Consider the following 13,499-nt stretch of genomic DNA (forward strand, 5'->3'; position numbering starts at 1 on the left):
ACAGCATCATAGAACCAAATGTGCAAAACTGGGTTTGTTCTAACATCTAGGATGGGACATGGGTCATCATTTTCTAATGCAGTAAGGACACAGTAACTTCCCTCTGAGAAGTATTTTTTAAAACAGCATTAGAGATGTGTTTCCATATTATTTTGAAGTCTGCTTCACTTCATTTGGTGGTTTTCTTTCTGTTTGCTCTTTCCTGGCCTGTGCCCAAGATGGAGTTCTGTCTTTTAAGACCTATTAGGCTCCTGGCACTGCCTCTGCTCTGCCCTCTGTCCCTCATAGAGTAGTGAATTGTCAGCGCTGGCCCAGCCTGGCCAGTCACACAGATCAAAGCTCTGTGAGACCCACTGAGGCACTGAGGGCAGCAGTGCAGGGCAGGGTCTGCCCTGAAACTATAGCTGACATGGTGCCTATCAGCTGGGGAAAGAGCAGGATGTGCTCTTTGCCAGCTTGTCTTGAACCTTTAACTCCTTGGGTCTGACCTAGTAAAAGAACCCCTTGCTCTCCAGCCAGCCTCTCCTCTCCACTGGCCCTGGGCTCTGCCTCCCTCATCCACACCCTCTGCTGCTCTTCCGGCCTCTTTCTCCTCCCCTCCCAGCAGTCCACGCCATCAGGCAGGCCAGACCAGCCTCCCAGGCCCCACCGTGACACTGTTCTCCATGGACCCCAGGCCCAGTCCAAGGCCCTTCCCAGCTTCACCCTTCCCTGCCTTGCCTTATTCAGCATATACCAGCCTTGCTCAGTTATGTGATGGGATCCCGTGGTAACCAAGGCCCATCAGAGGAGGTGATAGTCAACACGCAACAAAGCAGATTGACAAGGCAGACCAGTGCTGTGAAAAAATAATAATCAACACGAGTGTGACAAGTGCTCTGGGGAGGCCTTTAGTTCTACCATCTGCCATATTTGGATGGATTTATACCTAAGTATTTAATTTTTGGCAGTGCTAACATAAATGGTATTGAATCTTTAATTTAGGATTCCACTTGTTTATTGCTGGTATATAGGAAAGTGGTTGACTTTTGCGTACCAATCTTGGCATAGTTCCTTATCAGTTCCAGGAGCATTTTGGTTGTCTATTCTTTCTACATAAACAATCATGTTATCTGTGAATAAGGTCAGTTTTATATCTTCCTTCCCAATCAGTATGCCTTTTATTTCCTTTTCTTATCTTATTGCATTAGCTAGGACTTCCAACATATGGTTGAAAAGCAGTGGTAGGAAAAACATCTTTGCCTTGTTCCTGACCTTAGCAGCAAATCCTCTGGTTTCTCATCATTAGGTATAATGTTAGCCACAGGTTTTTTGTAGATATCATTTATCGAATTGAGGAAGTTCTCTATTCCTTGTTTACTGAGGATTGTTGTCATGGGAGAGTCTTGAACTTTGCAGATACTTTTTATGCATCTATTGATATAAACATGTGGTTTTCTTCTTATCTCTGTTGATGTGGTTGATATATTACATTAATTGACTTTCAGGCGTTGAACCAAATTTGTGTATCTGGGATAGATCCCACTTTGTCATGGCAGATAATTCCCTTTATATACTGTGGGACTCAATCTGCTAATATTTTGTTGAGTAATTTTACATATATGTGCATGAGAAATATTGGTTCATTACTTATAATATCTTTGTCTGGGTCTGGTATTTGGTCTCGTGGAACGAGTTAGGAAGTGTTTCCTCAGCTCTGTCTTCTCGGCACGGGTTCTGCTCATGGGTATCTGTTCTAGTAAGTTGTGATTCTCTGTATTTGCCTGTATTTCTCTCCAGTTTGGGGGAACAATCCAAGAAGAGTTGTTGGTCTCTCAATTTGTTCAGATTTTTACTCGTTATTGGGACAGAATGGTGACTTCCAAGTTTTTCACATGGCAAACCTGCTACATGTTTTTAAAAGGACTTTGAAATCCTGCAGACTTAATTTTTTTTTTTTTTTTTTTTTGAGACAGAGTCTCACTTTGTTGCCCTCATCACAGCTCACAGCAACCTCAAACTCTTAGGCTCAAGCAATTCTCTTCCCTCAGCCTCCCAAGTAGCTGGGACTACAGGTGTCCACCACTACGCCTGGCTACTTTTGGAGATGGGGTCTTGCTCTGGCTCTGGCTGGTCTCAAACCTGTGAGCTCAGGCAATCCACCCGCCTTAGCCTCCCAGAGTGCTGGGATTACAGGCATGAGCCACTGTGCCTGATCCAGACTTAATTTTTTTTAAAGCTTAATTACTTTTTAAGTTGTTAAGTATATAAAAAGTATACGTACATTTTAAATAAATTTAAAGTAATCACCACATAACAACCATTCAGATGAAGGAAAAGAGTATTGTCCATACCTTAGAGCAGGCTCCAACACACCATTTCTATGAAGGGCCAGGTGGGTATTTTGGGTCTACTGGGGAGAAATGCCTTAGATCAGCAGTTCTCAACCAGTGGGTCGCGACCCCTTTGGGGGTTGAACGACCCTTTCACATGGGTCGTCTAATACATCCTGCATATCAGATATTTACATTACGATTCATAACAGCAGCAAAATTAAGCTATGAAGTAGCAACGAAAATAATTTTATGGTTGGGGATCACCACAACATGTATTAAAAGGTCGCGGCATTAGGAAGGTTGAGAACCACTGCCTTCGACTGTTTCAGACATTGACTGTTGAAAATCTTCTATGTTGTTGTGAGTACATTTTGCATGTTACTAAAAACTACCTTCTAATGTTGTAGCATTTTATGGAAACTGACAGCGAGGGCAATGGCATCCTCCGACGGCGGGATATAAAGAACGCTCTGTACGGGTTTGATATTCCCCTCACACCGAGAGAATTTGAGAAGCTCTGGTCGAGGTAAGCAGTGTGTGAAGACTGGCCGTCTGCCCTTTGGATGGTCTCGGGGCGCTTGCTCTAATTTCAACACAAGTGTTTCCTAACTACTTCAGGACACAGTGGGGGGTGCACCTGTCCTGTGTCCTTGCCTCTTGGTCCTTGAGGGACAGGCTGATCTTCAGGAACATGGCAACCCTGGTGAGCATCCCTCGTCAGTCCTGGACTCTGGCCGTCTGCCTTTCCATGGGACTGGGTGTTCAAGCCCATGCTTGTACTGTTTTGGAGAAATAACTTCCTTCTCCGAAGACTTAACTCAGTGCATGCAGAGGGTAAAGGAGAAAAAGTTTCTCTTGATTGCCTAAGGAAGGAAGTCAGTGTTCACAACTGTTCTATAGATAGGTAATTTGTGGGAAGAAAATGGCCAAATTTTGGCAACTTGGAGTAGTTTCCTGAGGATCTCTTAAACAGAATAGTATCTGACACTGGTTCCTTTTTTCAAAACGTACTTAGATTTGTTTGTGCGGGAGCCAGGCCCCGGCTGTGCTGTTCCTGCTGTTCCCCAGGCAAGTTCAAGGTTCAAGGCGCACTAGCAAAGTGGTCTGCTTCCAGGGTCCAGGGTCGTCTCCCCTCCTCATGACATGCTCCTTGCCACTTGCACTCCCAGAATGCACTCCGAGAATGGCACACCAGTGTCGTATGTCCACTCAGGAGGCCAGCTCAGGAAACGGTTCATATAATTTTGTAGCTTTTCATCTGTTCAAAGCGGAGGGCTGACATGTTGGCCGAGTTTAGAATTAGGTGGGTTGTTTTGTGTCTAATTTAGAAAAGCAACATGAAGCACTTTACAAAAATCCCTATTTTTTTTTTAAGATCAGTTGCAACACAGGGCCAATTTAGACACCTCATCCACTTTCTCTGTCAGAGGATGACATTAATAGCTCTGAGTAATAAAAAGGTCTTGTATAGCAGCAAACGCACGGCCCTCCCCCTCCGCAGACCCCGGGTGATTGCGGTCTGACCACGTGGGCCTTGTCCTCAGGGAGGTGCCGGGGCACAGAGAGCACCCACGCAAGCAGCTGAGGTGCGGGAGGGTGGCACATAGCTCAGGATTAAGGCACAACAGAGGGATGTGGAAATAGAATTTCCCGGGTCATGATGGACAAGGGGCCGTTCTGAGTTGAGAGCCTGCCTGATCTATGGGAGCGTCCTATCAGGAGTGGCATCGGCCCCAGGGGCGGAAAGGAAGGGGAGGCTCATGCCCTTCCTGGGTGCTGGTTTTCAGGCACTGATGACCAGGTGCTGGGAATGGTAGGATTTGAGAGAGGTGAGCATAGCTGTAGTTTAGGAAGGCAAGTCAGGAGACAGGTTGGGGAGGGGCTGTTGGGGAGGTGGCTGCCTCCTTCAGGTGGGGCGGGACGAGCCGCTGGGCTGAGGGCCGGCCGTGGGAGTAGGGGCACAGTTCCCCTGTGGGCATGATAGCAGCCGCGCCCTTTTCCCCGGGTGGGACAGATCCTGCTTCCATTCTCAACAGATAATCAAGTTGCTTTTGACGAAAGTGTCTTTATACATTTATGAGTCTGACTATGATATGGATCAATGTCTGCCCTGTTCACCAGCTGCTCATGGGCAGAGTTTTGTGTCCCGCTGTTAAGTTGACCTTACACCGTGCATGGTGAGTGGTTAAAGCGACGGCCTGGCCCCTGCACCCCTTCCTTCTGTGCTGCCTCCATAACTTCTCTGGGCCTCATGTTCCTCATCGGTGAGGCAGGACCAGTGTTCCCTGTCACCAGGGACGCCTCAAGGGGCCCACGTGACATGCTAGCACAGGGCCCGGCACAGGGCAGCCACTCTGCAAACGCTCTCCCTTTTGTTCATGCAGCAAACACTCACTAACAGCCTGGCTGTGTGGCTCTCTGTGGGGCTGAGGATGACCGAGATGAATAAACAATACAGAGCTCACCCCCCAAGTTGCTCTCATGGTCTTGTGAAGAGGAATACTTGCTTGTTACACACAGTCTCCCTGGGGGACATGGCAGGACCTCAAAGGTCGTTGACTGATAAACTGGCTTTTAGGCTGAGTTATTTCAAGATGACGTTTTTTCATAGGACAGAATTAACATATGAAGAAGTGGAGGGGTGCAAGAGTTACAGGACTCTGGTTTGAATGCATTTGAAAAGTCCAGTTCTTGGGGTGATCATTTCTCTATTCCCCTCACTAGGTGAATCCCCCTTTTGGTTTTAGAAGTTACCTCTTCGGGGCAGTACGCCTGTTCTCTTCGTGACCCCTGTGGGCTCTTTTTTCTCTTAGCTCGATGAGGTACTTACTAGTAAGCCTTACAAATTATAGTACCTATTATTTTGATTTTATCTCATTAGATAAACTGTTTCCTAAAAAGTATTTCATGCTATATCTACATTTTCAAAATCAAATTAAATTGTTATTGAATCAGGATTAACAAAATCCCACCGTTGGTTTTTTTTAATGTGTTAAAATGCACATAACATAAAATTTACCTTGTTAACCTTTTCTAAGCATACGGTTCAGTGGTATCCAACATACTCAGAATGTCATGCAACCCTCACCCGCATCCAGCTCCACAACTCTATTGCCTTGTGAAACTGAGATTTCTAAGGAGACTTAGTTAAGGTGACTTAGTTTACATGGTACATTTGTCAGGGTAAGTTAGCCGTGGTAACAAACCAGGCCAAAATCTCAGTGGCTTACACCGAAATGACATCATGGTCTAGTGTGGATGTGGGAAGTGCTGTACCCACAGGCTCCTTCAGGAACCAGGCATCCCATCATGCTCTGGACCTTCTGTGTCTAGCCTGCAGAGAGGGGACCAAGCACAGAGGATGGCGTGGTCAACTTTGCAGGGGCCAGGCATGGAAATGTGGCCATTGCCACATTCTTGTGCCCAGAATCCATTTACGTGGCCATGCCTACCCGCAAGGGAGACTGGGAGCAGCACTCTGCACCCGCGTGCTTGCCCAAAATAGAGATGGAGGGACTTATACTGGTGTCTGCCACCCAGGGAATTACCCCCAAGGAGAGGGAGCATTCAAGGTAGGGGAAACTTCAGGAACATGTTCATCAGTGTCCAGGCAGGGCAAATAGAAACCACTCTTAATATTTATAGCCAAGCAGGATTTTTTTTTTTTTTTTTGAGACAGTCTCAAGCTATCACCCCGGGTAGAGTGCTATGGTGTCATAGCTCACAGCAACCTCCAACTCGTGGGCTCAAGTGATCCTCTTGCCTCAATTTTTCCATTTTCAGTAGAGACAGGGGTCTCCCTTCTTTACTCAGGCTGGTCTTGAACTGGTGAGCTCAAGCAATCCACCCGCCTTGGCCTCCCAGAGTGCTAAGATTATAGGTGTGAGCCACCGCGCCCAGGCAGGCCAAGCAGGATTTAATGTAGTAAATAACAAAAGGTGTCTAAAGGGCTGGGAGTCTGAAACAGGGAACATGGTTATTAGTCAGAAAGCAGGAGGCTGCTGCTGCTGTGAGCTATCGGAGCAAGAGAGGAGGGAGGTGCTGCCCAGAGATTAGACACTGCCCCATCCAGAGGCTGGGGCCAGAGGGAAGATTAGGAAGCTGCCAGCAACCTAGGCTGCAACCCACACCCCAGCCTGACCCAGTGCCACTGATGTTGTGGAAGCTGCTAGAATCTCAGCTGGTGTGCTGAGTGGGAGCCACAGCCACTGCCAAGCTGGAGGTGCCCTTGGAAACAGCATGGCTCAGCCCTCATCCCACCTTGTGACCAGGCAGACCTCCTGGGAGCAGCCCAGTGGGTGGCACAGAGGATGTGCAGCCACCAGACAAATGTCCTAGAGAGCAGAAGAGGGTGTCACCTTCTGGGACTGCTGCATAACCCCGCCGACCAGAGGACAGACAGCCTGGGGCTGCTGGAGAGGAAGCAGTGTGGAATCTGAGCCACATCACGAAAGGCAAGGATGAGGCGAGGCCTTGCCCTGAAGGTCAGGGGAGTAGTAGGAAAAAGCCCTGGCCAGGCCTGCTTTCAAGAACAATCACTCTGGCTATGAGGAGGAGGGTGAAGCCAGAGCCTGGAGCACAGAGGTGAACAAGGGGCTTTCTAATGGTCTGGCATAGAGGAGGTGGGAACCGTGAGCCTCCTGGTTGGTGCTAAGAGGCCTGAATGCTTGAGAGAGATGCAGGGGGTGAAATTTCACCTTCAGTGGCCTGGAAGGAGAGGCCGCAGGGGAAGGAGGTAAGGGGCTGCTTGATTCAGTCTGGTGAGTTGTGCCCAGAGACAGGACAACTCCTCGAGGAGGCCACGCGGCCCGCAGAGGAGGCTGTGCTCTGAGCTGGCGCCCACACCCCTTTCCAGGGCCCCGTGACCAGTGGCTCACCTCTTCTGGGCTCCAGCCATCTACCCAGTGGGGCAGTTATGCAAACTGACCAGTATGATTCCTGTAGAGTACCGGGCATATCTAAGCATAAAAGCTAGTAGCAAAAGATAATATAGATTTGAAAAAATTCCCTGATTATAATGTTAATGCACACTCATTTTTGAAGGCTCAGAAAATCCAGAAAAGCATAAAGGAAAAGAAAAGATGATGATGATAAATTAGCCCCGATCCACTCAGCACAGATGCCTGACCATGGTGTACTTTTTCTTGCTTTTTCTACAAGTCAATGTGACATCAGTTTAATCACCCTCACCCTCTTCCCCATCAGCCCAGTGGAAGGCATCGTGGGCCGGCAGGAAGGGCTCAGCGGTCACGATGGGTTGTCAGGGCACCTGGGAGCCTCCTTCTAAGACAGGAAGGAGGCCGGCCGGAAACGGTGCCAGAGACAGGTCCTCCCATGGCGTGGGTGGAGCTGCAGGGAAGTGGGGGAGCAACTGGGCAGCCTGACACACCCCTCAGCTCAGGTGCTCTGAGCAGGCTCAAGTCCACTGTCAGAGAGGACAGAACTCCATGAACTAGGTGGAAGTGAACAGGAAAGTACCATCGTGCTCTTCTGAAAACATGAAATTAGAAAATACGGCAGAAGATAGTTATGAAAAAAGTGTTCAATATCCATTATTTATTCATTTTACATTTATTTAGCATGACAAAATGCACTAGTTTTAGAGCTTCAGATTAGTCAGGAGGGTTTAGTTTATGCTGAAGAAGTAAATTAATAAATCACCCCCCCCCATCTCAGCAGCTTGGCACATCCTATTTCTTTTCCTTCCCACCATAAGTGCAACGCGTGGGGTAGCTCTGATGGACAGTTGCCTTACAGGCAGTGATTCGGGGATCTGCGGCTTTCCTCTTCTGTCTTCATCATCTCAGGGGGAACCCAGCCCCTGGGGTGGGGACTGCAGAGCTGGAGGGTCACACACAGGTCCTCAGGGCTTCGGTCTGAAGTGCAGCTTCTGCTCCTGGCCCACTGCCCAGGCTATGCAGGGCCCCCAGCTAATAGCACAGGTCTCTGCAGATGGGGAAGGGGAGGTGGGGGTGTCAGGTGAGCACTAGATATCACACAGTGGCTCATAGAGAGTTAAAGGGACAAATTGTTGGAAGCTCAGAGGGGGCCCCTGTGAAAGGAACTTGGCAAGCTTTAAGCATGAGATTTCAAGAGCAAGAAATTTGGTTGGACTTCCGACAGATTGCTGCGGGTAAGTAGAAAGGCCAAGTGCACTCAGCCTTCCACTCACTCCAACAACCATTAGGCAGTAACTGAAACTTGCTGTGTGCCAGGCTTTGTGCTGGGTTCTCAGGGTCCAGAGGCAAAGTGCAGTCCCTGTGCTGGAGCTGCTTACAGCAAGGTAAACATCCGAATACAGCAACAGCAGCCAGGAGAAGTGCGCAGCCAGCCTGGGTGTCCAAGGAGAGACTCCCAGGAGACATGACATCTGAGATAAGTCTTTTTTTTTTTTTTTTTTTTGGTAGAGACAGAGTTTCACTGTACTGACCTCGGGTAGAGTGCCATGGCGTCACACAGCTCACAGCAACCTCTAGCTCTTGGGCTTGCGATTCTCTTGCCTCAGCCTCCAAGCAGCTGGGACTACAGGCGCCCGCCACAACGCCCGGCTATTTTTTTGTTGCAGTTTGGCGGGGGCTGGGTTTGAACCCGCCACCCTCGGCATATGGGGCCGGCGCCTTACTCACTGAGCCACAGGCGCAGTGAGATAAGTCTTAATAAACTGTCATTAGCCAGGAGGAGAAGCCAGAAGTGGGGGAAGGGCATCCACCAGCCGAAGCCCAGAGTGGAGGAGGGTGGGAAATGCCAGCACCTAAGAGGAAAGAGCCGCAGAGGGCAAGGGCGTTGCTTGTAGGAAGAACAAGAGACTGATGGCCTGTCTGGGACAGGGAAAGCCAGGAAGGGAGCTCACTGTTGCTGCCCTGGGCCTGGGGGAGGTGCCCAGTGCTCCCTTCTGTAGCCTCCTTTCATCAGGTGGAACTCAGCTGTTTTGGATCTAAAACAAACTTTGCTGGAAAGCGCTGAAGAGGGTGTATTATAAAAATGCACCAAAGAGCAGACCAAGGCAGGAGAGCAGCAGGCCGGAGATGTCTGCGGAGCCAGCTAAGCAAGAGACTCAATGCAGAGTCGAGAGATAACTAATAGGCAGTTTAGGCATATTTACTGAAATGGCAGTGAAGTTGTGCACCATGTTCAAATATGAAAAAAGGAGCCTAGAAGAGCACCTGGGTCACGTGTATTATTAGCCTGTGTGGCATCACAAACTGACCTTGGTCACACGCAGCAGCCTGTGTGGCGTCACAGACTGACCTTGGTCACACGCAGCAGCCTGTGTGGCATCACAGACTGACCTTGGTCACACGCAGCAGCCTGTGTGGCGTCACAGACTCTGGGCTTCCGTGGGCAGGGCATGAGGTCATTTCTCTTGGCTCCAACAGGCAGCGCCTAGAGAGAACCTACTCAGGGCCCAGCTGCTGGAACATCTGGACAGAAAGGCTGGAGATGGGGAAGGTTTTGAAAAGGTTGAGTGAACGGGGTCTTTAGCTTAGAAAAGAGATTTGTCCGGGTGCGGCGTCTGTAGTCTTAGCACTCTGGGAATCTGAGGCAGGAGGATCCCTTGAGCTCAGGAGTTCAAAACCAACCTGAGCAAGAGCCAGACCCCTCCGCCCCCCCACCCCCCACCCTGTCTCTACTAAAATAGAAAAACTAGCTGGGTGTTGTGGCAGGCGTCTGTAGTCCCAGCTACTTGGGAGGATGAGGCAGGAGGATCACTTGAGCCCAAGAATTTAAGGTTACTCTAAGACATGAAGATGACATTGCACTCTAGCCTGGGTTGACAGGGCGAGACTCCATCTCAAAAAAAAGAAAAGAAAAGATTTAATGAGACATGAACAGGAGTGGAGTTGTTGAAGTGCTGTATATGAAGGAGATCCAACTTGGAGACACTCAGCATCAAGACCTTTGCAGTGATTAAAGTCATCTAGAATCCTAGTGGGCCATGGAGGACTGGGGTTCTCACTTCTGGCGTGGCTTTCATCCCAGGCCAGACCACCACTTACTGGGGATTACAGAGGAGGGTATCTGGGCCCTGGCTGAGCACTGGAGCAGAGGAGGCTAATCTTCTGTGATTCCATCAGAACGTCCTGATGGACACTTTAATTGCTCAAGAGCAGCTATTTGAACTCTTAATCCTCCCTCCAGGGTGGGACCTGAGAGCATTCCTCAGCTGCACCAGGTACCATGGTCACCTCTGTGGCCTGTTCTGGGCCCCAGTGGGGCCTGTATCACTCTCCAGACTGGGCCCTTTAACTCTGGGGCCAGTGGTACTCAAAGGCAAGGCACTTCTGAAATTTATGTAAGAAGCGAGTGCCTAAGCTGCACATAAAGGGCTAAGACTCTCAGCAAAGCAAAACAATCTGGGCAAACATGTCCAAATCTGAACTGCTGTGTGTGCAATAAACAGGCAGAGCAATCTGATTATATCATAAATTAGTGGTCATTGCCATATGCAAATGTGAGTTTTTATGGGTCCTCTGTTTATGTACACATTTTTCCTGGCACATCTGTTGCTGAAACATTTTAAAATTCAACCTTTATAGGCAAGTTGATTTTTTTTTAATGTTACACAAAGGATTATATAATGAAGGGTGAGGTTATGTAAGCCGAATTAACTCTCTTATTATTCACATTCATAACAATATTTTAGTTGCAATTGTGCAATCTGGTCTTCTGTTTCTTTGCAATGAGAATAGAATGCTTATAATCTTTATTAATGAAGTAATTAAGAAGTGCCTTTTCATTCAGCTCAAGTGTCATGATTTAGAGTTGGTTGTTGGTAATCTCCTGAGCATAGCATGCCAGAGGGGAGTCCCTCCTTAGAAATGTGCTTCCCTAACACTCATTAACCCAACAGAGGTCAGTCTGTAACTTAGTTTGTTCAGGGCATATTGTGGGACATTGTGAGACTATAAAGATGAATCAGGGTATAGTTTCTCCTCAAGGAACTTGCTCTCTAGTAGGGAGCTAAGACATCCACGTAGGAACTAGAGTGAGGCAGGATGTGCTACAGCCTTTGGGTGGCAAATAGCATAACAGGCTCAGCACACACTCCCTGGCCTCCCATCTGACCCCAGGCCACGGCCCCAGGCACATTAACACCTCCAGTCTTCTTCCTTCCTACAGAGGAGCTCAGAGGAAGGCTGGGTTGCAGGCACTTAGAGGAGAGAAGGTTTCTGAAAGAGTGAGCTGCCGCCTGGGGGCAGTTTGCCAGGGGGGTGGCCTGCGGCCCATTCTGTTGGGACTCTTCCCTTAAGAAGGCTGAGCCTCCCGGGGAGGTTCATTCAGGGATGTCTTTGCCAGGGTTGCACAATTACATCAGTGTGGTGGTGCAAGAATTGTAATAGTCGGGTTGCAGTTTAAGGAAAGACGCCTGACCCTGGGATCACCCTAGAGGCTCAAGAAATGGCAGCACTTTCCCTTCCCTCCCTGGCTGCAGCCACCCTGCCGTGGTCAGCAGTGAGGAAAGCCCTTTGTTGGAGGCAACCGTGGCCCCTTACCAGGGCTTCAAGCCCGTGAGCTAGTGCTGGACTCAGAGTTCCTTTTGCCGAAGGAACTCAGCAGAGGGGCTTCTCTGTACCTTGGAAGGTGGCGTCCGTGTCAGGGACAGGCCTGAGTGCTGAACAAGGCACATGAGGTCAGATAAGGGGCAGAGGGAGCTACAGGCCTCCAGGGCCCAAGAGGAAAAGAATCTGGGAGAGGGACACGAGGAGGCCTCGGGCTCCTGGGGCACCAGCAGGGACGGCCCCACATGGACTTTGGGAAGGATGGTGGCCTTCCAGCCCTGGGACCCTCTACTGATTTTAGTGCCTGCGGAGGAAGCATTGACACACACTTGTTACCCCTCATCTTCTACTCCCCGCCCCACTTCTTAAGGACAAGAACTCAGTAAATAAACACACTTCTTCATTGTTATTCAACTGAAACGTGGCACACACAGGGCTTGGTGTGTCCAAGGCAACAGCGGGCTGTGTAGATCCTCCAGAATCTTGTCGGTTAGACAAGAGGATGCTCTGCTTCACCAAGGAAATGTTTGTACTTGCCCTCGGTCAGACAAATACCCAAACCGCATCTTGATGGGAGAATTATGCTCACAAAATTATTTAAATATAGTCTCCTTCCTTGTAACTCCAGCTTCATCTGGGGAAAATCCCATCCACAAGTTCCATTTTTATCGATTAGATGAGGACCAAGATCTTTCTATAAAAATAAATGTTTTTTTCTTTAAAAGAAAATTGTCAATTTGCCTTAAAAATTTTATTGAAGTAATTCTATTCTATTTGAATAACGTTGGGAGATAAAAACCCTCCATTATGCCTTTTTTAATGAGTTATAATTCAGAAAAATCTCAATAATAGAAAACGACATAAAAGCTCCATAGCATAATTCTTATCTTGTTTTCCTCACTGGCCTCTCTCATTGGCTGTGTGTAATTGGCATCTCTTCAAAGACAAAATAGCAATCTTACCATCTCGGACTCAAGTGGCATTCATTTATTTGAGTTTTAAGATTGAATATGCTTTCTGAAGAATTTTCTTCTCAACTTTAGCATAGTTCCCTTTACATGGGGGTGCTCAATTTAAAAAAAAAACAAACTGCTGAATATGTGGAGGGGCTGATTTTAATTGTCTGTCCTCATAACTGTATTTATAACAGTGACGGGGAGCAGTGTGGTTGCTGTCTCTGGGGCAGCCATACCTGAGGGCTTCATCCTGGTGCTTAGAGCAATGGTTTTCAAACTTTGATGTGCCCAGGAGTCACCTGGGGGTCTCGTTCCAATGCAGGTTAGATCCAGTCTGGATTGAGGCCCAAGAGGGTGCCTTTCCCGGGGAGGCCAGGGCTGCTGGTCGGCAGGGCACACTTTGAATGGAAACGACCCAGCATCTGGGCTCCGGGCAGGGGGAGGCGGAGCCGTGAGAGCCCTGCGCCCTGGGGAACACCTTAGTGGTTACTGATGAGAGCTCTTTGTTTTGTTTTTGTTTGTTTAAGCTATGACACCGAGGGAAAAGGGCACATTACTTACCAAGAATTTGTACAGAAATTGGGTATTAACTATTCCCCAACTTCCCACCGGCCTTATGCAGAGGATTATTTCAACTTCATGGGGCATTTCACGAAGCCACGACAGATACAAGAGGAGGTGAAGGAGCTGCAGCAGAGCTCGGAGAAGGCGGTGCCAGCCAGGTGAGT

The 13,499-nt window shown here is 48.6% G+C and overlaps 1 protein-coding gene across 1 annotated transcript in view; it reads left to right on the forward strand.

Annotated features, from left to right (window-relative positions):
• Positions 1 to 13,499, forward strand: part of EFCAB6 (EF-hand calcium binding domain 6) — a 228,447-nt gene that overhangs the window by 145,374 nt on the left and 69,574 nt on the right. The window contains exons 22-23 of the mRNA XM_053585237.1: positions 2,723 to 2,841; positions 13,299 to 13,493. Coding sequence (XP_053441212.1) covers positions 2,723 to 2,841; positions 13,299 to 13,493 — 314 coding nt within the window. The remainder of the gene's footprint in view (positions 1 to 2,722; positions 2,842 to 13,298; positions 13,494 to 13,499) is intronic.

Source organism: Nycticebus coucang, chromosome 3 (assembly GCF_027406575.1).
Source record: "Nycticebus coucang isolate mNycCou1 chromosome 3, mNycCou1.pri, whole genome shotgun sequence".
NCBI classification, from domain to species: Eukaryota; Metazoa; Chordata; class Mammalia; order Primates; family Lorisidae; genus Nycticebus; species Nycticebus coucang.